Source organism: Diadema setosum, chromosome 5, assembly GCF_964275005.1.
Source record: "Diadema setosum chromosome 5, eeDiaSeto1, whole genome shotgun sequence".
Classification (NCBI taxonomy): Eukaryota; Metazoa; Echinodermata; class Echinoidea; order Diadematoida; family Diadematidae; genus Diadema; species Diadema setosum.
In genome coordinates, this window is record NC_092689.1 from 29,203,056 (window position 1) to 29,230,265 (window position 27,210).

At 38.3% G+C, this 27,210-nt stretch overlaps 1 protein-coding gene across 1 annotated transcript in view; it reads left to right on the top strand.

Annotated features, from left to right (window-relative positions):
- LOC140229263 (pituitary homeobox 3-like) overlaps positions 1 to 27,210 on the top strand; it is a 63,680-nt gene that overhangs the window by 15,611 nt on the left and 20,859 nt on the right. Inside the window, exon 2 of the mRNA XM_072309541.1 lies at positions 22,153 to 22,367. Within this exon, the coding sequence (XP_072165642.1) occupies positions 22,153 to 22,367 (215 nt within the window). The remainder of the gene's footprint in view (positions 1 to 22,152; positions 22,368 to 27,210) is intronic.

A 27,210-nucleotide genomic window follows, 5' to 3' on the forward strand; every position in this document is an offset into this window, starting at 1 on the left:
TCACAGCAAACTATTTTGAGTATACGGAACAGTGATATAGCGGTGTTCGATCATTATAGGCGTTTTGGTTGGAATAATTCTTATCAAAATCGTTGTGTAGATTCGACGCTGGTTCATTTGAAAGATTATATATTTCTTACCATTTACACCTGAAATGAATGACATTTACAGATAAATAGGCCTACATTTACAAATAACAAAGGCAAAGTACTCCTGTAGATGTGTGTATGTTGTTTCATATTGCCATTCGTTACAAAAACGTATGGTATGGCTTCAGTGAGGCAAACAGAATGATAAGTAGATGCTGAAACTTGTTGAAAAAGTTATCCCAAATGTCTGTCACAACTCTGAATCAGTTGTAAATGGCTTGAAATTTATTTAATCATTCAAGCAAAGAAACTTGTAAATAACATAATTATACGAAATATTTGGAAAAAAAAGTTGCATGCCATTACATTAGCTTGAAGCGAATAATTGTTTGCATCCATATCAGTCTCAATTCTGTCAAAAACAAAGAAAGCCTTTTATGATTACATAATGTTGGTATTCATGGAGGGAGATATATTTTATATTTCAAAAATAGATATTAATGTGACGCACGTCATTTTCGCTATTATGGAACATTCCCAAAATCAAGTATTTTAATTGAGCTTTCTCAGTCTTTCCAGAGATCGATTAGGTAGACGGTGGTGTCGTATAGGCCTTTCATAATATGCCTACACAACGTCAACTTCCCGTCAGTCATCTATCGATCACGCGATCGTCGTTCAAGCACGATATCTAGTGGAAAGATGAAGCGGCAATTAGAGATTCTTCGGTGCCCGAACCGCCGCGATGGGTTCCAGTTGATAGCCGCTCATCATTCGCGCGCGATGACATACGCCGGTTGTCTGCACAACGGCAGTCAGGCTCGTCCCAGAAGTACTTCGAACTTGAACTTCATTTTTTTTTTCTTTAACCTGGTGGGTCATCCTCCTCCGCAAACACGATTAGCTAAATATTTTCCCACAATTAATTGAAGTCACTCGTACACAGGCAAACGTCTTGAAAGATATGCCAGAGATATCCCCCCCCCCCCTTTCCTTCGTCTTTGTATTCATCTAGGAGTTCACCGGAAGCAATCCTAATCGACGTATCAGCCAGAGGGAGTATAAAATAACTAAAACACGCAGGAAGTTACAGTCGTGCATCAACTTTTTGCCAAATTCTCCCCTCCAAAATAGTCATAGTCAGCGGCAGCTTTTTATCTTCAGAGAACTTTTCATTATGATGTCTCAGAAAACGTGTAGGTAATTTAGCAAATCTTGGTAGAATTCTTTTAAGATTGTCTGTACTGTTCCTGTGATCATACCGAACTTTGAGATCTCTGGGGTTATGGCGTTGTACCCCGACGAAACTATATCATTGTCTTGCTGGAAAATAAATATTTCGTACCGTCTTTCATCACGACTTGCCAACCAAATCGCGTCTAGATTAGCGATGAAAAGCAACCTAAGATGTTAACATGTCTTGGTGTTTGTTATTGAAATTCAAACTTTTACCCATCTCAACTGGTCCGAATTGTTAAAATTGCTTACTTTTTTTCCCTGGGAAATATCTACATGGAAATCTGAAACCTATCTGTTGATAGCTACAAGCCTCGATCGCAAAGCACAAATGAAATGCGCATGCGTCAATAGGCTAGATTTTTTTTTTTTCTAAATCTCAACGAAGGTGTTAATATTTGTCAAAAGAGTAACATCATTTGACAGGAATTATAATTTTTATTAATCGAGAATCTTTGAGCAATGATGGCATTTTACTGACTTTCATGGCAATATCCCTAGTTTATAAAGACGCATTTAGGTTAGCAGACGAGGAACACAAAGCAATGAGAAGAGATATATGATTCAAAAGTTATGCCGAAGTTATGCCCAAATTGTTTGATTTGTGATACAGCCCTGTCACGTAGAACTATATCCGTATACTACAAAATAGTAGAATACGGAAATGAGTGAGAAATACAATCGGTAAACATTATTACTCCACGAATAGGTGTGTTTTTTGTCCTCGGTTCATTAGTGAAAAAAAGATCTTCTAAATAAAATTGTGAGAAACACTCATCATTCATATGACCTCGAATGAATAATTTATAGTAAATGTACACGTTTTTACATTGTGTACAAAAATACGTTCACTTATTACTAAACTACACTTTTTTTTATTTCCCACAATAAATCATGATTCGCATTCTCAAGTTTCCTCGAAAATTGGAGTTCTTGTTTGCTTTTTCAGGTTAATTCAATGACACTTATTTCCAGCAAATACAAATATATATGAGTGCAAGTAACATGCGATCAATTTGAAAATGCTGGGGGCACATCTCTAGAAGTAAAAAAAAAAAAAAGAGTGACGAGTGTAATCTTAACATAAATGAATATAAAATTCCATAACATGCAGTATCATAGCAAATAGAAATACAAAACTGAGGCAAGGGCAAAGACACAGACACAGACACAAACACAAACAGACAAAAACAGAAACATGTACACTGGGATTACAGATGGAATGAAATAATCCTCGTTTCCAATACCCAGTAATTAATGGGGTGGGGTGATTTGAATGGAAATGATTTTTCTTAGAATCGATGAATAAAAAAGTGGTTTTATCAGCTGTATTCATTATGAAATGCACATAATAACGAAGTGCGTCTGTGCTGTGTCCTTTACCTTACAGCGTTTACACACGGTGTCAATATTATGATAATCGTGTTACTGGTAATGAGTATTACATCGTTGTGAAATTGACAAAATTTGTTTATCTACATCGTACATAGTCATGTCGACTTTGAGGTTTATGTTTTTATAGAAATTTCGGGATGAGTAAATATTTTAGTGATGGAAATGGCTTTCTTGCTCAAACGAAACCGTATGATTGCCATGGTGGGTGACGAGGAAACCAGCCGTACAGAGAAATCGCTGGCTGGCTGATTCAACTCGAACTCTCGCCGCTCCGCACACTCCCTCTCTCGGGCCGGGCTCCCAGACTCTGGTCTGATTTTTCCCCTCCCCACCCGATCGAACCAGTCAAATCGGGTGCAACCAGAGAATCGCGTGTATTCTGTCTGAATCCTATACCCGAATGTGGCGGCCCTGGCGACAGCGGAAATTTCGACCACGGTTCAGATTTATCTCCTGGTATTTCTTTCATACTGCTTTTTTTTCCTCTTGCACATATGAGGACACAACATGTTTGAAATATCATAACGATACGCGAAGCTTGTAAGTGCAGTTGAAACTTGAAGTTCTGTCTCGTAACTTAAAATGTAGTGGACGACGTACCTGTCAGCCCGTGTCTCAGATGATAGACATTTTCAGAAATTTTGTAACATAAATCATTATTTGGATGATAGTAATAGTCCATTATGACGTATGATAATGTCACTCTAGCCTGCCAACTCGGGTTCTTATAGCCTTTATCTCGGCAGCGTTTCCAATGAGCAGATTTAGGGAGGCCTCGTATATCTCTCCACTTAGCCCCCTGCATGTTCTCTACAAAAAGAACTTACAAGTGGGAGTCTGACTGTGACAAAATGTTTCGCCGACTGACTATTCTTCACCACAAGTTAGCATTTCCGTCACTTCCCACGTCGAACTGCGTGATATGAGCTAGAAAAACAATCACAAACAAATGATGAAGAAAAGAAAGAGAGAAAAAAAAGAGGAGAAAACGACTGATTTTGTTGTTTCTTCTCCTGAGGCGGGCATGGCAGTACCCAAGACGAACAGTCATCACTCTCTTTCTAACTCACTGCGATGGTCTTGTGGACGCGCGTCCTGATTAGTTTCGATCTGTCTAATCATGAAAGTATCTCCAGAGGACTATAATAGTGTCAAAGTTGTTCTGTTTTTGCTTCCCCATCATTCGTTCTTCTTCTATTTTGTTTGAAGGGGTTGTTTCATGATTTATTGCGTTACGTCTGTTGTATATTCTTTTTTTTTTTTCATATCACATATTCATCCCACTTCTCTCTCTCCTTTTATATTTGTTTGCGTATTGCGTTTGTTTTTAATTTGCATGATTTCACCACTTGAAATCCGATACTTCTGCGAGTTAACTAAACACGGATGATGCTCTGAGTTGGATGCCCGCTGTCGGGTCGGGCAAGACTGTAGCGGCTTTTTATAGGGCAGAAGAGGAGAAGCTGCCGATGAGGTAGCCTTGACCCGCGCTGCCTTGCCGGGGAGATGAGTCAAAATATGTTGCAAGTTCACATGTTCAAGTACTAGATGGTGGCTGTTCAAAGAATGATGGTAATAATGTAGAATGATTCCAGATAACCCAGAGAGACTGTCGGTCACAATCAATTAAACAAAATTAATAACATACTATTTTATGACGAAAAAATAGAAGAAGAAAAGATTTGGTGTTTCTTTGTTTATTTTATACTCTATTTATTATTTTTTTGATACATGATACTTGTCACATAATAATAATAATTGTGCTCAGACTTAATGCTGAATATGTTTTAAAAGATAGGTATCTAAGTAAAAAAAAACAAACAAAGCTTAATGAAATGTTCTTCGAGATACGAAATAAAAGCCATCTAACATTGCTTGTAAGACGTTCTGTAAGCAGTATTGCCCATATTTCCATTTATGCTCATGTATTGGTTGTTATACAAAGCACTCCTCTTCTAGAAACCCTAATATGCCAATACATGAGTTATGCGGGGAACATTTTACTTCGTACATATTAGTAAGTAGTCATCGTGATTATAGTAAGGAATATAATCACAGAAAACATCGGACTATATCCCCGCACCCTCATAGCAGATCATCATAATTAATATTATTATATTCATATCTTCGCTGGATTTGAATAGACGAACATGCACTCAAACATATAAATAGTACGATACAATGTCATAGATATCAATTCTTCGTAAGATGGCATCATCCTATCTTATAAAAAAACAACAACATGTCAATAAAACAAAACACTATAGGAACTGTATTACTGAGTTCTTCACAATATTACGAACTCCGCTGCGAAGAATATAGGCCTAGATATAGGAACTCCTTGATTCTCCCAGGTCTCAAACGTAAGTACTATCCTCTCTTCAAATAGTCAGTTCTGGGTTTTAAATGATGATGATATTATTATCAGGTTTTTTGGTTAAATGCGTCGGTGCGCTTCACTGATGAAGATCGTGTGGCCAGTCCTCGAAATTGCGTGCTGCTTGTATGCCTTTTCCCCACACTCGTGCTCAAACAATTTTCCCCAAGTTAGCAAATACCGGAGATGGGGGCTTTAGCCTTTCAGTCCTGAAAGGCGGAAATTCCACCTGAACGCCCATTCAGAGACTCATAATTGCTTGATCTCGTGTCTTCTTCCTACGAGACCTCCCCCTCCCCCTCCATACCCTTCTCCTCAAACAACCCCATTCCCTTCTATCACTTTCCCATGACTATATAATTATTATAGTACAGACCTATTCCTTGTGGTTTTCTGCCCAAAAACTACAGCCTATTATGAATGAAAGTTCAGTCAAATATCCAGTCTTTTACCTCGGGCCTGACGTGACTAGCCTGTGTCATTATGTGTTGTACCCCATAACTTGTAATCCCGGAGGAGTTTCATAATTACTTTATGAATGTCGTCTGCTTTCTTCATGCCCTCTTTTCCCGCCATTATGAGAAAACAATTAAAAGAATAAAAACAACAACAATTAATCTTCTGTCACTGAGAGTAGCTTAAAAAAAAAATCGATGTTGGCCTTCTTTCAGGGGAGAAGTAACCCTACCAAAAGCCCCAAATATAAAACTGGTTTAGCTCAAAACAACTAATGCTGACAAAATCAGTAACTAAGGGGAAATTCTTAGAAAAGTTTTACTGTGTCGAACTGTTATAATTATTCTAGTATCTACAATATCTTCCATGGCCCTTTTTAGGCTATGTTTAACCACATGCTTACTGTTCCTTTTGACAATAAATTGTACAGCTCTTTTAGATTGTACAGAAGAAAATAATGTTCTTTTTACATGAATTTGCACGACAGTATATTGGCAACTTTATTTGAAGTGCAATCAAAATCAAAACAACCAGAATTGCTTCCATTTTTAACAGAGGCATATAAATATTTTACAGAAATTGAATCCATAAATTACATCACAATACATATTAAAAAATAAATTTACAAAATATTCTAAGTATACGGAAATGCTGGAAATGGGGAGGAATGCTAAAAAAAACAGTGCTTGTAGGGTGCATTCCTCAACACGTAATACAACAAATTATATGATTGATATACTGTCAAACATAAAAAGCGGAAATACTAAAGAAAATAAGATAATATTTAAACCAAACAAACTCGAAACAAACACCCTGGACAAATCCCTACACTAGCACTACTAGCCCGCTGAAATCAGTTGAAAAATTCTCGTTAAAAAAAAAAACAACAAAAAACAAAAACGAAATGAGCTCAATGTAATTTCCAGACCTGACGTCACAATCTCGTGAGCGAGGCTGTTTTGTGAGATGTTAGCGCTTAAATGACCTAATGTTACCTTATGTAGGTATAGATAGTTGTCTTGACCCATTTCTTTCTACCCCCAGTGTAACATTTCGATAGAGACGTTTCTCATAGTATTACTATGTATTGATGAAGTGTAATCAGAATAAGTATCAATCAACTCAGTGTATGGAATGAATTACATTTGTCCAGATTTTGGCCTCGAGAATGACATTTTTTAATAACGGTTTTTTTTTTTCCGTAAAGAAACCAGATACTTCCTTAATGACGACAGCACAAAAGCTCATTATGACTTAATTCAATTTTATAGAATAACGAATGACGACATTCTTGACGTAATGAGTGACGGAAAACTCAAGGCATCATCCTCATTTGGCCAATATACGTCTACGGCTACTGATGGTTGTTATCGGATACGGTGTGATTTGAGGGCGGGCTAAAAGTGAGCAGTCCTGCTCCCAAGAGTTGCGGCGGGTGTGAAGTCTTCACATCGCCTCGGAGCGGCGCTGTTGAGAGCAAGTACAACTTGAGTAACAATATACTCGCAGTGCCCATACATATCAGTGACTCAACTTTTCTCTCATTCTTGAAAGAAAAAAAAATCACCCAATCTGACTCGCTGTCTTTCCGTCAGATGACTTAGCAACCCACTTACACAATATTGGCAATGGTTGTGGGCTGAAATGAACGAAGAAAGAAAAAAATGAAGCCAGAGTTCGGTTGAGTTCATGGAATCATGATTGTTTGTATAGATCTGTATTATTTTTTTTTCTGTTCTTCTGAGCCATTTTTCATGGTCAATTATGAAAACATACTGCGTCCTTCCGTAATCCGCGTACATCACTTTTTGCTGCTGTATTCCTCGACAAAGATTTCGAGAATAAGTGAACTCAAGTTTATGCGAATATCAAATCAGTTCCATAATAATTGTGCTACTGTTTTACGTTGTATGTGCAGGAAACTGTAAGAAGCTTTGTATTTATTCCTTTCCTCGCAAAACCTGGGTAGGTACAAAAAACTACTTTGACTTTGATAATATCTTGTTATACTATAAATATCGATAGGTAGATCGATAGATAGATATAGATAGATAGATAGATAGATAGACAGATAGATAGTATAGATAGATAGATATATTTATTGATAGGTAGATGGATACATTAATAAATACATTGATATATAGATACAGATAGTATTATTATACATAAAACAGTACATTTAAGGTATGTGTATACAGGCATTCATCAAAATACAGTCAAAATCGTTTGCATTAAATGATATCAAAGGTATCGTGCCAAGAGAACTTTATGTTGATACTTCTTGGGCCGAACGCAACGACCAAGTAAAGATATCTGCAAGGACTAAAGATAATTCAGTTCCAAAGACAGGGAGACTTCTTGGGGATTTTTGTTAACCACAATTTATTGTGGAATGTATTCTGGAAAACATTATCAAGTGAATTTCCTCTACTATAAAAATTATCATAATCAGTATCTCTTCTTTAATTGCATCTCACCAATTAATATCTTTCCTCCAAAAGGGGAAGGCAACATCATGATACCGGAGACTGTCATTATGAATTTACACATCTAAAACAAACATAGAAAATAATGATTTCTCAGAAATGTACAGCAAGTCGGATTTTGGAAAGTAATGCAAAATTCCGCCTATTCTTTGGAAACCACAAAGCAAGGCGACAACATTGTTTCGGTCTATGGCATCTAATTATAAACCTTCAAATAATGCTGTCTAATATGACAGATTTGTGGAAATGGATCTCGTTTTTTCGCCTTTGTTTGTTGCCTTTCATTTTTTTTTTCCGTCAGACTTCTAAACAATGAAAGCTACCAAATTACAGCCGTCAATATATCCGAGTAATTATCAATGTCTTTTAGCAGACGTGAGATCTAGTGGGATTCTGGCCCCTGTACTTTTTATTAGGTCACGGTCGTGGAACTTTGGGCTTGAATTACCGGGTTTGGCCCGATCATCGCAGCGCGGTGGGGCAACAGATACGGGGAGAAGAGAGAACAAATAATTTGCGGTAGTATTATATGATAATTTGGGCGGGTTTCGCGTTTCAAGTATTGGCAGTTATTTGACATTATTTTAACATATCCGTTGTTGGCATCCTATAGCGACGGAATGATGAGGGAAAGAGAAGATTTGGTCGAATTCCATCCATCCTGTCATGCAGCATGGCTGCGACTATAGCCTATTGACAGATTGTTGCTTGTCACCAAATTATAGACAACAACAATAACATCACAATCTCATCAATGTGAAATCTACACAAACGTGCATTTTTGGTCCAATTTAGTGCTAGTTCTAATGACACTAGGAATGCTACGCCGGTTCATGTCAAAAAACACACTGACATGTTTCTTACTCAAAAGTTGAACTCAGATGTTACATACATACATACCTATATGTCAGCCTCTGTCATTACTGTGAATGCTTTCTTAAACTTGCCTTTGAAATAAAATCGAAAGTCTGAATATGGTCATAATGTGTCCATATTCGTGATAAATTCCCTGGAGTTCCGCCAAAGCTTTCGATTCGTTCCAGTCTGTGGTTTTTCTTTTAATTTATGCGCAAAGATACAAGTTCTGGCGGATAGTGGATGCATTAATGTGCCTTTAAAAACATCGGGATATTGAGATCATGTATGACATTTTATACATGTTGTGATAAACGTGTGCAGGACCCTCAACGGTTGTCATGGCAACGCAATCTTTTTTCCCCGCGAAGGCCCACTTTCTCGGTAAAGGACTGCAGCGTTTGTCTTATAAGAGAAGGTCATTTAACCACAATGACACATTGCTGATCAAATATTATGAAGCTTCGTAAATTTAGCGCAAAACTGTACGGTGAATGCTGATTGATGAAATTAGAGTCATTCAAAAAGTGTAAGAGTACAAATCATTACCACCCTTCCCATTCATTACATTGATAATTATCTTTTCTCAATGTACCACAGATAATTGCTTTCATGTTATCAATCATTGCAAATCCAATGGCATATCAAGTTTCATAATTTCAACTGTACCCTGACCATTTAGTCTGTGTTTATCAAACGAATATCATAAATTGCATTATCAATGACATCAGTACCCATGTTCAAACGATCGATTGACCATTCCCATAATTTCTTCCCACGAGATTCTTGGTTTGATGGGGGGGGGGGGGAAGAGGCAGTGAACATGATTGTTTGAGAGAAGTACAAGTTTCTTCCCTAGTAAGAAGGGAAATCATTGGTTAGTCCGTTGGCCTGTCAGCGTGATATGATATATGGTTTCCCTTTACAAGCGCAGACGAATATAGGTTCAGCTGCAATCATGTGGTATAGGGAACCCTCATGGAGGTCGCAGTCACCTCATACGGAGATGCATATAGGATGAAACACCATGTACCATGTATGCCCTTTGTGTAACCTGTTCCTCCTGTCTTTCTTTAACCCACCGCGGACCACGAGTTCAGCATACCTTTGACATTACTTGCATACCTGTTTGCCGATATTAATGACAGAGTTAATGAAGGAGACTTGAGGGAAATGACAAGCGATGTCATGAACCAAAGGGCACGGAAATATGCTCTCCAAAATATTTTGAATTTCATCATGAGTGACTTTGAAATACTCTGACTCACTGCTCGGTCGATTCGCAGCGCGAGGTAGTTCTCTTCGGAACATTCTGCGTTCTTTCTATGGTGTACCGTTTCGTGGCTTATTCTTCGATTTGCAATCAAATAAGAATGACTGCAAAAGGGTCTCAGATCAAAATTTGACCAAAAAAAAAATGTGGATCAGATTGACGAACAAACACGTGTTGCTGCTTGTGCTTTTAATGGTGTCTGGCGATCCTGTGTTATTTCCACGGTGGTTTGTTTTTGCGTGAAATCCACTTTCCCTGGCTTTCGTCTCCCCTCCTCAGTCCTGACCACACCCATCGTTCCAGAGGAACACCGCTGCCCCCCTTTGCGTGCAGGCATCCCCTCTGCCCTGTCCCCTCTAGGCGAGATTTAGGCAAGGGCCATGTCCTGACGTTGTTCAGGAATGTTTTGAACCAAATGGAATGTAATTTGGCCCCTTTCTGAACTAGTGTCCTTGTTCGACAATCCCAGAGATAGTTGCCGTTTTCCAACTACATTGACACATTGCGAATCGAAAGTACAACAGTCACAAGCATTCATGTACCTCCTTTGAAATGAAATCCATCTCAAACTGAGATATAGATTCTATCTCGAGACGATATCACTTAACGACAACGAAATAGGTAACCGAATATGTTTGATTGATTCGATGAATACAAACTTATCTTGCATCTCCTTGGTCCGACTGATCTTCCTATTGCATGGCTCGTTAAGAATTCAACATAACTTTTCAATGATGAACAAAAGCTCACCATGCAGTCTTTTCCTTGCTTGTTCTAGGTTATTTTATATCAATAATTTCTGTGTTGATTTTCATGAAAACATTCATGTAGAAGATAACCATAATCAAGGTGACTAAGGCTGGCTGTGACGATATAGAGAAAATATAGAGGAATCCAGCTTTATGTGACCTGAAATGGCTACATCATGGAATATCATAATCCTGGATAGAGTTGTTGTTGTTGTTGTTGTTGTTGTTGTTGTTGTTGTTTTTATGAATTTTTCCCCTCCAAACCGCCACTTCCTCCCCCACCCCTTGCTATTCCTCATTCTCAACCCCTATCCACACAATTCCTCATCCCCTGTAAAATAAAGGAGCGGGATACGCCCCTGAAATGCTCCGTCCAACTTTTCTTTTTAAAGATGTCTGGGCGGTTAGTTTACCTCAAGCGGAGATTTAAGACAAGGAAAACCGTCTTTGAAAATATCAATGTTTGGGGTTTAACCATCCATGTGTCTCCTAGAAACGCATTGCTGCATCCGTGAAAGTGGCTTCATGATGATTTTATTGTGGTCTTTTGTTTATTTCGGATATCTCCATGGCTTCGGTTCCAGTTCTGTTTGCCCTGTTCTAATAATGATAACTTTCAGGTCTTCTGCTACGTTTCTTCTTCTCAAAGTTACAAATGATATGAATTAAAAATGGAAATCATAATTAAATCAATACTAATAGATATATCTCAAAGATGTGAGTTTAAATGTAGAGAGTTTATTATTGTATGTTCACAGATTTTATGAACATGCAATTCTCAGGATCCATGCCCAATCCTCAAAAAACAAGATTAACCGTTGAAATGTTGTTCCCACTTTTCTTTGAACCGCGGAAGCGTGCAGTTTTTCGTCCGTATTCCTTGTAGTAAAAATGTCTGTTGATATCTCTGAACTGTTCTAGTCGTCCTTCTTCTTGGAATTTCTGGTAATGTAGAATTCATGTTGCCAGAATAACTATGAAAAGTGATTGCGTTCCTGGATTTAATTTCTCCACATGACCAAAGATCAGTGCTATGAATGTCATTGTGGATTAAGTCACGAACTGTACTTCAGCACCACCTCCAACATTACCACAACTTGTCTCTAGTATGATAAGCAACACGTAGAGTAATGGGGTACTTGATTCGGTGCCTTTTGGACGTAATATCTCTCCTCTGCCCCTCTGTTTCTTTCTTCTGCCCTTTCCCAAGAACTGCAGACAGCATCCTCTTGTCTCCCTGGCTTTTGGATCACTTTTGCCAGACATATAGAAATCCACTCTCCCTGTAGGATATCTCTTCCCTATATTATACTGTCACTTTGAAGTTCTGTGAGGCGTTCAGATCCTTGTGTTGGTTTCCCGCCTTTCCCGTCTTTCCCTACCCATGCTCTCATCCTTCCCGGAGCTCCGGAGAACATCTCTCTCCACCCGGTCCGAGAATCTGTGACAGTTGTTGTCCGACCGTTCGATACCCCCACCATCTCATAAGCGCATTGTCATTTTTACATCGTCGATTTCAATCAGTTTGTAGAGCTGAAACTCAAAGTTGTCTTCGCTTATCTTCCTCCATCTTCTCCGGCATTCCTCCTTCTCTCTCTCTCCCTCCTTTCCGCAGTTTAACCTGCTTCAAGTTAATATCCGCTGACTGGCTTCCGCCTATCTATCTATCTATCTATCTATCTATCTATCTATCTATCTATCTATCTAACCATCTATTTGTCTATCTATTTCTATTTCTGTGACTTCATATTAATTATCATTTCTCGTTTTCAAGTTTCTCGTTCTCGTGTTCTCTCTCGTCGTCGGTCTGGCGCATCTATTGATTCATTCAGACGTTCCCGTCGGAGTCAGTCTGTCTTTATGTCTCTCTGTGTGTCTGTCTGATTGTTCGTCTCTCACTCTATCTATATCTCTGCCTCTCTGTCTCTGTCTTTGGCAGTTGGCTGCCCCCTCCCCCACACTCCCCTCCGAGTCTTTCTACCCTTCCCCTTCCGTCGCGCCCGGAGCAAAGTCGGAAGGCTGTACATCGAACGAGGAGTGTCAACCGCCCGCCTTTGCCTTCCTCCACGGCGCAATGACTAAACACCCTATTGCTTTGCGGCCGGAGGCGAGAGGAAACCCGATATGAGCGCTGCAATTTGGTTAATATGAGGGGGAATAAGAAATGGTTATTGTCAATAATTTTTATTTGAAGTGACTGGTCTGTTCTGAGCTGACGTCTGTACTCTCTGGACAGTTGCGTTGATACAGCGATACCTCTGTATAAAGACAGCCGATGAATTCGTTACAGCCGCAAGTTTTCTGGCCGGTTTTGTGCGTGCTTTCAGAAGTCACGAGAAATACCATCGGATCCGGTTGGCGTTGTGTAGATATGCATTCATTGCGAATAAAAGAAAATAAACAGCAATAGTCTTATTCAAAGCAATGTTCACATGGCTTATAATTTTAGATGAATTAATGTTAATCTAGTTGTGCAGTTTCCAAGGTAGCATTAGGAATGATACTTGTCAATTCTGGCCACACATCGTTCCATTTAAAAACAAAAATCATACGCATAAAGTGTGATGACATGTTCAGAGTATACGGTGTATCGTGTTATTCATGTTATGTTAAATGCCGCAGGTAGGACCATTGTCGTATTATATTTCAGCATAATGTTGCAATGAAACAACAAAGAATAAATGAGTTGTCAATCACCGTACTCAAAGTTCCCTTTTTATGTCTAAACTCTTGGGCCAGACTCGGCTCATCTGCGACGAATTATTTCATTTCTCCCTGTACTGTAATCGAATTTGCCAGTACATCAATCGGCCATTTACTGCGTCCAGAGATAAATCAAAACCGATGCGTAATCATCCTTTCTCGATCGACTCGTCACTGGCTCCCATCGAATTGCGTTTGACGTTGCCGAGTGAGTGATTTTTTAGGGACATGGAAACTGAAATTCCTCGTATACGAAAGTCTTCCCCCAAAAGAGAGAGAAAGTGTGTAAATTAAAACTTCGCACAAACGCAAGTGATTATGTTTGTGGTGAGAATCACGGCGAATGAGTAATGAGCGGCGGTCTAGAAGCGCCAAGTCACCGCCTTTCCCCCCTTTTAACAAAAAACAAAACAAAAGAAGAATCCTCCTTGAAGTTTGACTCATATTATGTTTCACCCGCGAAGATACACCTTGAGTTAGGACAGGGAATCGAGAATCACGCAACAAGAGTTTATAGGGATCTGCCAATGCAAGCGCAGGGTGATGAGGAGAAAAGTTTCGACCAATCAGAAAGCCCGGCTGGTTGACGCAGGTTTTAGTTTTAAAGTTAATCTGTATGGTCAGTCAGTTATGACTATAATCGTAACAGCGGGCGGACTTTGTGATTTCAGCATGTACGGATAAGATTCTAATTCGTTTAGTTTATTTGATTTCGGTTATACTCTGTAAGATATTTCATCCGCTTATTGTCCAGTCTCAACCACTTTTCAAAAGAATGTGAAATACGGTCACATGATGGTTTCAGTCAGACTTTGGGGTGACTATGGCTTAAACAAGAAAACAAGACATGAAGCAATGAGCAATGAAGTATCAGCTGGAGATGTGTTGGGCCTACTGCTCTGCTGAAACGACTGATAACCCATAACGTTTAGAATTACTTATAACCTATCACTACGAACCCTTGCATGATAACCCTCAATATAACGTCTAAACTAACTGATGATTCTATTATTAAGAACGTTCTTAAACAAATAATCCTTACATGATAACCCTCAATATAATGGCTAAAATAACTGATGAACCTATTGCTACGAGCGTTCTTAAACAAATAACTCTTACGTCATATTTCAATGGAAGAATATTGGGCAATCCCTTCAACTCGCAAACTGGATTTGCTGTTGTTCTTATTATTCTCCACGCCATATACTAATCATCTTGCATCCATGGCGTCGGTATACAATATGATCAATGTTCATTCCGACCATCCGTAATCTTTCAATTAGGCGTTTATTGGAGCACGTAGCAGAGACTGACAACTCCCTTAGCTAGCTCTGATTAGCCCTCTTCCTGCTGCTCGGATAATATTTTCCCTAGAATCCAGTTCGATTTGCGAAGACGGGCACTTCTTATCGCTGCTATCTGGCAAGGATAATTCAACCCATCTTTAAGGGTAAACGAGAGCATCTAAAGAGAGCAGCGAATTGCGAAAGTCTTTGATTGCCAATCATCAGTTCAGAAACATTTGTGCTTCTTGAAAATGAGTGATTGATTGGAAATGTTAACAATTGATACATTGATATATCAATGTATCATGAAATACAGTTATCAAATAACCACAACACAAAGGTTGAAAAAACTATAAGGATAAGCGAAAACAAGCAACGGTAATATAAGAATATTTCGAAAGGCAATTACTATCTGTATAACTATCATTTAAAAGACGTGACATCGTTGGAAGATAAATAACCTTGAAGAAGACACAAGATTTGAAACCACAGTGTAGCTTTATAGTCACTGACATATACCTCAAAATAAACTCGTTTGATTTCGTGTTCCGAATTTGTGACGACATAAAATTCGTCTTCCTCTCGAGGAACTACAAAAAAAAAGTCATGTATTGTCAAAGTTGTCATGTAGATATGGATATTACGTGAACTTCAAAAAATATCCATTTATCAAGAGGAAAATAATAATCATGTTACTTTTACAATATTTCAAATTAAATCCTCTGGATCCTCTTGATCCTCTGGAAAGTTAGAAAATACCTTACTGAAAGCACCCTACAAATTCTTTATAAGTACTCATATTACCCCACATCATTACGATTGTATGAGGAAAACTGTGGTATCAGCTAAATCAACTGTATAACTGTGATTACAAAAACGTTATTAATGGTTCTCACTACTTAGTTCAAACTGAATGTTTGTAAGACTCTTTACATTCTCCGATATACATACGTGGCAAACACCAATATCAATTATGAATATGCTAATAATCAGCTCCTTGAAATGTTTAAAAATAATGCTAATTTCCTTTAAGCATTCTTTAATACCCTGTCCTTTATGCAACAGATTATTGCTTAGAAAATCCTAAACTTATCATAGCTCAAAAATCTATAAGACATCATGGTCCTGATGTATGGAACTCATTGACTGACGATCCTAGACGCAGTTCTTATCTACAATTGAATGTTTTAAGTAATCCTATAGAAAAACAAACTCTTCCCGCAATTAGATATCATGTTCACCAATCCATTTTACTCCCCCCCCCCCCCCATCATGTCAATTGGTTCCCTGTAAAATTCTCATTGTTTAAGATATAAATCTTTAGGTAAAACTAGTTAGTCAGATTAGTCTTATTTTCTTGTATAAAGCTCCCAACATCTGAACACTGCATACTATCGCTTCTCTTCTCTTTTTTCCTCTTCTCTTCTCTCAACTTTTCCTATCCTGGTGTCCCCTAATTCTCGTCTTTTAATTTCGTTTCTATCTTGTTATATCCCCCTTGTGTTGTCCCCCTCGGTCAAATGACACTGAAAATACTCGAAAGTTCACGTATGTATTTGTGTTTTGTTCCTTCAGTAAAAAATAACAGGAAACTGTAACAAACCGTATGTTCAGAGGTTGTTATCCAAGTCAAGCGAATTGAACTTATCGATAACGGTCTCCTCCACCTGTATACTTTAAGATATTCAATGAAATAAATGTACGTAATATTCACATTATTATGTATTTCTAATGAGTTTTCATGTAATTTTTTTGACTTTGTCATAATAACTGTTTCTTTCATACAAGTGGAGAAATACTGCAGGACGCGTTTAGAAAGCAGATTTACAAAACTGAACAAGCCTACCCTGCAGTATTAAAAAAAACCCCGAATAATAGATAAATAAATAAAACTTATTAAAACTGAAACAGAAACTAATTTTAGTCTCTGTGCCAAAATAATGATAGGAACATGACAATGTTACTCTACCTTGTGTTGGTAATGTACTTCGCTGTCCAAATCCTTCTAGTCTATTCAGTTGTTGCATATAAATGGCACAGGTAATGTCTTCAGAATGATTGAACTGCATTTTCATTTATCTGACATAAAAAGTCTCTATCTATCTATCTATCTATCTATCTATCTATCTATCTATCTATCTATCTATCTGTATATATATTATATATTCATATATGTATAAAAACAATATGATTAAATGTGTGTCAGTTTCAGATATAAAAAAAGAAATGCGTATAATAATAGTGAAGAGTCGTGCAGGTGACTTTTAGGACAACGTTTCGAGGAATTAGTACAAGTCGGTTCGTCTGTGTTCCACTCAGCTTTTTGTCCCGACACCAAAGTAAGTGGTGTGGGACTGAGTGAGACACAAACTGGGGCCCCTGCTAACCCTTAAGAAAGTTAACCTCAAAAGATCGTGGAAAGAAGTTCTCATGACGCGAGAGAGACACATCAAGCTTTGGGTAGCTTCCGGGTGTTCGTATATCGACCCAGTTGCGCTTCCATTCTTTCTTCCCGCCGTTTCCTGTAACAGAATATTGGATCGGCAATAAAATGCGGACCTTTCGTTGAAATTTAAGCTTTTCTCTGTGTGTCTAGGACGGAACAACGAGTTCCCCCATTTGGCCTAATTAAGCGGTTTTTCATGTCCTATCGGAACAACTTGCCATAGGGCAAAATGGCTATTATGCTTGACTTACAGATGACCTTTTGTCTGGTGAATGAAAGTGCAGTTAAGACATTCCGAAGAAATTGTAAATTGCAAGTTGCATAATCACCACAAGATGATGAAACAGAGTTCGCAAACTTTACTTGGGCTTAAGAAATGTATCTGTAATTAAGGAGTATCCAGCTTCAGCTTTTTATGTTTGGAGATAATTGTAGCATGAAGTATTGGACTGTTGCACGCCAGAAACTTAGGACTTCAGTGCTTCGAGTAAAGTCAAAAATGCTTTTTCGTTGTATCGTACAGAAGTTGAAAACATTTTCCTTGTATCGTACGCCGCGATGCTGAGTCCTTGAGCAACCGAGCGATGATGTAATTTTGTATCTCAGTTAGTTTGCTGGTATATATTTGCTGTTTATACTTGACGCTTGAGAAAATAGGAATTTCATTAATCTTGAATGTCTTCTTTATGACGTCAAAACAAAAGTTATCGTTGTTGTTGCTGTTTGTGACGTCAGGGGCAGATTTGCTTCTTCCGCCATTTCACATTGCGTCGGGTTGGGACATTCCTATAAGCCCACAAACTTCGCTCCAATAAATTGATCTGCTTACACTTTTTGGAGCACTTTCTTGACACTCGCATTTTGTAACTCGATCAGGATTTTTAAAAGAAGGAGATTCAGCGTAATGAGAACACAAACATGACGCAGGAAACAGAAAATAATAATAAGGTCGTTCGGCGGAAGTGTGACATAGTTGTTGTGTTGGCAGTTGGGTCTCTCGGTCAGTGTGGATTTCATGGAACACAGAGAAATCTTGTAGCGGATTGGAAAGGAGGTAAAAATCGTCTTCGACTTTACGAAACTTTTCAAGATGGTATCGTATAAGGAAGAAAAGCAATTATCACAGCAAGATATACAAAGATAGAAACATAGAATTTGGTAAAGATGAAGCGTACACCCCCCCCCCCAAAAAAAAGCAACAAAAACATCAACTACGATTGCTTGGCTTGTCTATAAGATTTAAATTTGTCGTGTGAGAATGTCGGTCGGTATACAGCTCAGCTGTGAATGGAAATTAAGGCGTTTAGACACCAATTGTGTTGAATAGGTTGCCACTTTGTATATTTTTCCTTTTCTTTCTTTCTTTTTTTTTTTTTTACTTTTAATTTGTGTGACCCAGTTTGATCACTTCCAGTGATTCATAACCATAACTTGGAGATGAAGTGTGATTGTGCAAAGAGACAAGTGTAATATAAACATTTAAAAAAATGATCCAGTAGTGTTGTGCAAAATTGTTGGTGGTTATCAAGTTTATTATATACCATGCAATCTGCCAGATTAAATCAGTTTTGTATCTTGCCTTTAAAGGACAATTAATTCACACAACGTTCAAGCTGACTTCGATATTAGAAGATGGCAGAAGAAGGTTTCATCAAAATTAGACCTAGCTATATAAGAAAATTGGGAAATTTGAAAGATTCTAATATTTTCACAAATCAATGATATTGTACGCATTCACACATTCTTCTTGGCATGCAGAGGTGATGATGTAATTTCTTTACATGACCAATGTCTCAGACAACAACAACAAATATCTTTACCATTTACATTTTTGATACGACATCAATAAGGATGAGATGATAAGATAAAAGCAACGATCGTCAAGGGGGAAATAAGAGGTTGCTCCTGCTATCACGTGGACTACAAACAGGATAGATAGATAGATAGATAGATAGATAGATAGATAGATAGATAGATAGATAGATAGTAGATAGGTAGATAGATAGATAGGTAGATAGATATTTGTGCTGAAAAGAATGGAAACGTTGTGAGATGGTGACGTCTTCTCTTCCATGTTTGCGTGTACTAGGTTAAAAAAAAAGAAATTCTAGAGTTCCATAACATTTCTATTTTATTTCAAATCCAATTTTGATACATCTTCTATCCATCTGTTGTGTTGGGGTTTTTTTTCTCTCTCTCTGTCTTTCTCTTTTGAATGAAGTCAATTTGACTTGGTGTGGAATACACTTAAAAGCCCGCTCGCCAGTGATCGTTGATATCAAGGACAATGGAGGTTCCTTCTCACATATCGTCATGAGATGGCGTCTTGTTAGTGAAGTCGATAGCTAATAACTCTCTGCGTGACAATAAAATCACCTGCTCATAGTGAGAGTTGTGCACATTTAACTAATTGACACAGTAAGGGTTAAAGTTGTTCATTTTTGTCGGTCATGGAGAAGAAAAGATATTGATACTCATTTACAGCATTGTGATTGCAATAAGACAAAATTTGACTAACTGATGACGATGTGTTTCGTAAATTCAGCTCCAAACGTCTCGAAAAGTGCATTTCTTTTCTAGTTTTAGGATATGAAAGTGAAACAAACGCACGCACATAAACACGCACATACAAACACAAACGGTTAATGCAACAGCTCCTCAGCTCTATCAGTGTAATGAGAAAAGTCCAAGTCGTATTCAAGGACCAATTTCCATTTTTTTTCTCCCATCTCACTCACCAACGATGTTTTACAAAGTAATTTACCGAACGACATTGAAAAGAAATCTGTGCAAAGTTTCCACAGACGACGTTCGTCGCACGTCTGTTTGATTGGTGCAATAATGCAGCAACTAAATAATTGGAGTTCTGTCTGGTGTAGCGTCTCTTTCCCTCATTTCCGAGGTTACTCACAAGTTGTTGCTGCGATGTTTCCGTGAGTTTCCGAACAAAGCGCAAACAGTTATGTTTCCGGTGTCTTTAAAAGACAAAATAAAGCAAAACAAAACAAGAACAGCGACACTAGCGTGACCCTTTCCAAGATAAAACGCCCTCTCAGTCCGTCAAATGATTCGCACACCTTCCGCTCTGATCAGGAGTTGCTCCACTGACCCCTCTAGACTCACCAAAGCCAAGTCGAAGCGCGTTGTCACGGTCTTATGAATGTATTTTCCTTCTGGAATCTTTTCCAAACATATCGTGCCACCAGTCTGGCTAAATTTGTTGACTTTGCCGCTAATTTTCCTACTCCCCCGTTCCGTAGATATTTCTTTTTTTCTCTTTCTCTATCTCCCTCACCTTTTTTTTTTTTTTTTGCTCGGCCGCATAACATGTGCTGACCTTGGCAATGGCGTAGCGACAAAAGCGATAGTGCTAAATTGATCTCATATTATCAGTGCAAACAGTTCAATAATGTGTGAGTGACTTTGATGAGTTGAACAGTGCATTGTGTTTAAGGGTAAACGTAGAAGCGCTTTCAGTCTGTTTATTTTCGTTTGAGTCATACTCGTTGGAAACAGTTCTTCTAAAGTCTCTTCTTCTCTCTCTCTCTCTCTCTCTTACCTGATTGATGTGTCATCTGATGAGATTGTGTTGTTGTTGTTTTTGCATACGTGACTGACACTTTTTTTTTTCTTATTGTAGAGCGCGACATTTCTTTCATTGTTTTGTGCGAACCGACGCGAGTCACGATGTTACAATCCTACGTGAGGACAGTACGAAAAAACGCAAAGGTACTTGACTGCGTGATGCCCAGGTATTCCTGTCGTGCAATCATCAGTGGAGCACCAGGATCGCCAAATGAACTGGCGTCGGCTCCACATCAGTGCTCTCTGAGACAACGTGCACTGCTGCGCCATTCCATGACATAGATTGCGATAATACATCATTCATTGTATATATAGGCAGTTCAAAGTGAACCTATAGGCATACATCACCGTGTCATCGACAGAATTATGTCACTTTCTCTCAAACAGATCTTTTGCACTCCTGCTATCTGCATCATGGTTCCATCAACTGTATGTGTATGTGGGGGGGGGGGGGGGGAGGGAACACCCCCCCCCACACACACATACCTCGCAGCTGTCTTCTGCGTATGCCAATTAATCTTCATCATCTTCACCTTCTTTACCCCACCCTTAAATACACCTTCATCCTGATATTTGCTTTTTTAGCTCTCATTTAATCAGAAGATAATTGGAAAATCAACTCGTATTCGTTGTAGTCCTCCATGCCAAAATGTTCTCAGTGATTTCAACTTCAGTGTTACTTCCAGCCTCGTCCCTGATCTTACATTTTAAAGGCAGCATCTACACCTCACAACTTTTATAATACAGTGTTTTATTTTTTTGAAAATATTTGTTTGTTTGTTTGTTTGCTTGTTTGTTTGTCTGTTTGTTTGTTTGTTTGTTTGTTTTAAAGATTTGTGACTCCTTTCTGGTAGATAACTAACTTATCATTACAGTCACAATAACACAGATTTTTGTTACCATTCCTTTCTCTGCTTAAAATGGATATTCCTCAAAATATAGAAAAAGAAAGATGTATGCACACTATAACAAGCTAATAGCAGCAAGCAAAATGGGAAATTCCACAGAAGAAACATCAGCAGCTTGCTAAATAAATGAGTAGGTCGGACATCTTATGTTTCATTGTGGAATTTCAACACTTGCTTTGGTGAAAATCGACCGCTATTCTTGTCCGTATTGAGTTTGAAACTGCCACCTCATATTTCAGACGACCAATCGATCGATAATATCTTCTTCTTCTTCTTTTTCAATTTTGTATATTTTGTGTCACGTGCAGACGGTAACTGCGAAAAGTCGTGCAACGATCCGGACGCAGATGACGGCGGCGACCAGGATAACGGGAAAAAGCGCCGCCAGCGACGACAGAGAACGCACTTCACGAGCCAGCAGCTGCAGGAATTGGAGGCTAACTTCGCGCGGAATCGCTACCCAGACATGTCGACGAGGGAGGAGATTGCCGCGTGGACGAACCTCACGGAGCCCAGAGTGAGGGTACGTTTTGTCATGATACATGATATGATATAAGTTAAATACCAAGATGTCCAATTTTACAAGACCGTTATGTCATTACTTAAATTTTACAGACGGTATCCCCTTTGATACTGATCAGAGAACAGTGGTCCATGATTAACACTATTACGTCATTCATGGGCACATAAGTTCTTCTCTTCCACCATTTTCTCAACTTCTAAATGTGAAAAAAAAAAGAAAATTAAACGAAAGAAATTGCTTGGAAATGATTTCCAATGCAGTCACCCCAAATCATCACCACTACTTTCAAAGCCACTTCCAGCGAATACCTTGGCATTCTTGTAAGCCCTCTGTACGTGTGCCTCTGTCATAATGTCTGTGTGTTTGTTTGTTTGTTTGCTTTTCTGAAAATGCGTGTCTATAAAATCACTTGTTTCATCTGAAAGTTACTCTTGGTACACAGCTATATATTTACAACACCATGATGTATATTTATTTATTCATTTATTTATTTTTGACATTTATTTATTTTAAGAGGAAAGTTTGAAGCATACTGCAGCTAGGCCCCAATGTCCTCCTATAGGGCCAACTTCCGCCTACTTGCCGATCCTTCTTTCACGTGGTTTCGTGTAGAATAGATTCAGTGTTACAAAGCCTTCAATGACATTTTCGTCTGCCTGTGGAACAAGAACCAGTCTCTCTTTGACTGTGACGAACTTTCACCCCCCCCCCCCTTTTTCTCTCATTTGGTTTGAGACATACATCGAATCCATCACTCAACGGAAATTCATGTTTACTGTCAGAAGTCGCATCTATCTATTCCTCTTCCTCCTCACACAAACCCTACCCCACCCCCACTCCTCCGAATCGATGAGGAAAATGAACGAAAAGGAAAACGACAGGAAAGGAAAACACCGAGATTAAGTTTGTGTTGTCTCATTTCCTCCCAGTGACTGATTGCAAACTATTAGGGAACATCTCTGTTATGACGAAACGGCGTGGAGGAAACAGAATGTCACAGAGATCAATGGAAACTGCAAATATTGAAACAAAAGTGATAAATAAAAAGGGGGGAACGTGATGAATGGGGATATAGTGGCGAGTTATGCGCTTTCAAATCTTAGTATTTTTTCCGATAATAATAACGACGCTGTTTTTTTTTTTTTTTTTTCTACGAGATCTCTCTATCAGAACACGGAAAGAGTAGATAGTTATTACCGCTTGATTTACATTGTAATGTCCTGCAATGTAGGCCTACAACATAGTCATGGTAGTGTTATCAATATCGAATGAATATCTCCTTTGTTGTTGTTGGGTTGTTGTTGTTTTTTTTTTTCAGCAATCTGTTTTGCGTTATCCACAAGAGGGCACATTTCATTAATAACAGATCTACCTCGAAATCAGTGCATAATTATTCATATATACCTCGATGAATATTTTTATATAGGTCTCCGCAATGTCTAGTAGCCCGGGCAAGTACAAGCAAGCCAAAACCTTACGATGTTGCTGATATTTTCTGAGACTGTTGTTGTTTGAATTTCCCCATTTTGTTTACATCAGCCATTTACATACTGTTAAATCGAGGTTTCTTCCTGTATGGGGTGACATCAATCTGGTTTGCGGCTTGTTATGTAATGTTTGATGTTTATTAATTCAAATGAGAAACAATTTTACGTTTAAATTATCAATTGAAATACCGAAAACATGCATTTCTGTCTGTTATAGTAGTCGTTCTCGTTCGTTTGTCGATGTTAATTCGGGTGCAGTTTTAAAATTCTAGCACGATCAATTTGGGCAACCCTGGACGCAGTTTACTAGCTCAAGATGATACTCGCACGAACTGCGTGTGTGTGTATAGAGTGTGTGCTCTGTGGGGAACAATTCTGCTTCATCCACTCTCTCCTTAAACGTTCAAGTCAGCACGATGATTCAGCTGAAAAGAAGAGAGGTCATAGTATCCACAATTATTGTAGTATTGTATTAATAGAGAAAGGAGAAGGGGAGGGGGCTATATAGAGAGAAAGAGTGAAGTCAAAAGGGCGAAAAGCTCGTCACTCATACGCAAACCGCAGAACCACCATGGTTCATTGCTGATTATTGAATCATGAATTGAACCGCTGATGAATTGGTCACGATTTCTTCGTTCCTGTCTTCGAGTCCCTTTTCTGTTTCACACCAGAAATCTTATAGGAAACACCGTTTAACCCTCTCAGTGTCATTGAGTCAAACGTGCTCAAATTTCACACATGTACATATGGACGGGAAATTGATGTGGCATGCAGTGGGTTGATAAGGGCGTCAAAAAAGCCCCAAAATGTTAACGAGCTATAACAACTAGCATAATCGATTCGACTAGTCATCCACGGGGTGGTAGATTTCGCGCCCTGGCACATCAGACAAATGATGAGGCTAATTCTTATCAAATAGCACCCTCATTCCATTCACTTCCGGAAATCCATCTGTGGCAGACGGGTCCAATATCACCCCCTTCTCTATAACTAACAATGTGCCCACTGCACTTTTGGTGTGCACCACTGTAGTATCGAGTTTCTCCACCATTTCCCCCCCTCCAAAAACCGCATTTTGATGAGTCCATGTATTTTATAGAAATACACCAACAATGGATTAAAAGACAGTTGGACAACAATGATTAAAGTATATTTCATTTCTTGTGTGTGTATGTAATCCCCCACATGTCATTCACGGTTAACTCGATTACTCATAGTCCCATATTAACTGTTGGACAATAAAACGACACGAGAATGTAGTTTCGATGCGCTGAAAGAGAAATCTAAATTGAATGCGGGCACGCAGAACCACAATCGTTGAAAGTGGTTACCAATCGATGACACATTACTGGAAAATCCGCAGAGTTTGATTCATTTTTTATTTCATTCTCTCGTATGTTTCTCCCCCTGTCTCTGTACAGAAAGTAGAGATTATCACCTTCTCTTAAAACTTCCAGTTCAAATATGGTGAAATAATTAGAATAGAACTTTATCTAAAATGTTCGGTTTTCATATTATGCCCAGGTACATCCGGAAACTTAAGAGACATGAAGCTGAATTAAAAAGAGTATCATGTTTAAACGTTAATGTAGACCAAAATAATATGGACAGTTCCTGATGAGGATCAAGACTGCTACCATAGTCAAAGAGAAAAAAAAAAGATAATTACTATAATTATTATATTTATTCTATTATTATTATTATTATTGTTATTATTATTATCATTATTATTATTAATATTATTATTATTATTATCAGTAGTAGTAGTAGTAGTAGTAGTAGTAGTAGTACTAGTACTAGTAGTATTATAGTCTATTATCCTATATCAAAATTAATTATTAATCATTCATTCATCATTAAGATGAGTAGTTTTGTAAAGTTTATTAAGTTTTGCTTTGTTTTATATTTTCCAATACCTGAACTGACGTTTGGTCAAGTGTGGAAAAATTACACCCCACCTTCGAAAGAACAACAAAAGATTAAAAGGAGATCCAAAATAATAAGAAACTCAGAAGAAAGTGTGAAAGAATGCTAAAAAGATAGAAATGATAGCGTATTTCTTTTAATCGCGTTTCGCCGAATGCTAAATTTCAGTTAAAAGAAGCCAGACAAACGGACACTAAAGCAAAGTAATAGGCCTCAGCAGTGAGATAAAGAGAGGGAAAGAGATAGAGATAGATATAGATAGATAGATAGATAGATATATAGATAGATAGATAGATAGATAGATAGATAGATAGATAAATAGATAGATAGATAGATAAATAGATAGATAGATAGATAGATAGATAGATAGATAGATAGATACACGTAGATAGATAGTGATAGATACACGTAGATAGACAAATAGATAGATAGAGATAGATAGATAGATAGACAGATAGAGGAAGAGAGGGATAGGGTATGTGTGTTTGTGCGTGTGTGTATCCGTCTGTCTGTGTCTGTCTGTCTGTGTCCGTGTCTCTTGATATGCTGTACGGAGCACACGCCCTTCGTGTCCAGAAGCCATAACGACAGCCTGGTCTGGATGTCGCTTCTGCGGGTTCCCTCCGTGGATGGCTCCGCTAATCATAACTTACCCTGGAAAAAAAAAAATCAACAAAAAAGAAGATGACAACAACAACAAGAACAGAGAGCGAAAAAGACAATTGGTGCTCGATTTTCAAAGCGTAATTTATACATTTAGCACGATGCTCCGAGCCCATGACGCATTATATATTTACGTTTTGACAAAGTTGCGACTCGCCCTAGTAATTATTGCAAGTTCACGAGCGACACTGGGTGGAGTCGGTAATTGGACAATTGGAAAAGCTTCGCGTGAGAGAAAAATATAAATTGACAATTTCCGATATAACCCTCCGTACGACGAAGCCAGCACAAAACCAGTCCAGCTCTCTCCCAGTAGATAGACAAATGCAGTGTAATGTGAAGAGGGGAAAGATATAGTTACAGTAGACACCACAAGGTTTGCAATAAAAAATTACACGTAATAAAGAGACGTTTGTGTTCAAAAGGTTGAGTTTATTCGACATTGCAAAAAATGTTCGCCACATGAACAAAAAAAACATAAAAATAAAATAAAAGAGAAGCTATGTAATGTCCGTGATGGCGATTGAAATAAGAATAAGGAAATACAGCGACACAGTGATGATGCGCGTCATTTTAGGCTTGAGACGGGTGACAATCGGCCTGACAATATCATTTCGATAATAGTGGTATATTCAATAACCAAAATTAGCCTTACAATCCATTTCATGATATGTTATTGTTATTCTTTTGGAATTCGACCAGAGAGTATTGGTTAACTTGCTTACTACTGCCTAAAAATAAGCGACTTAAATTTGTACACATTGCCG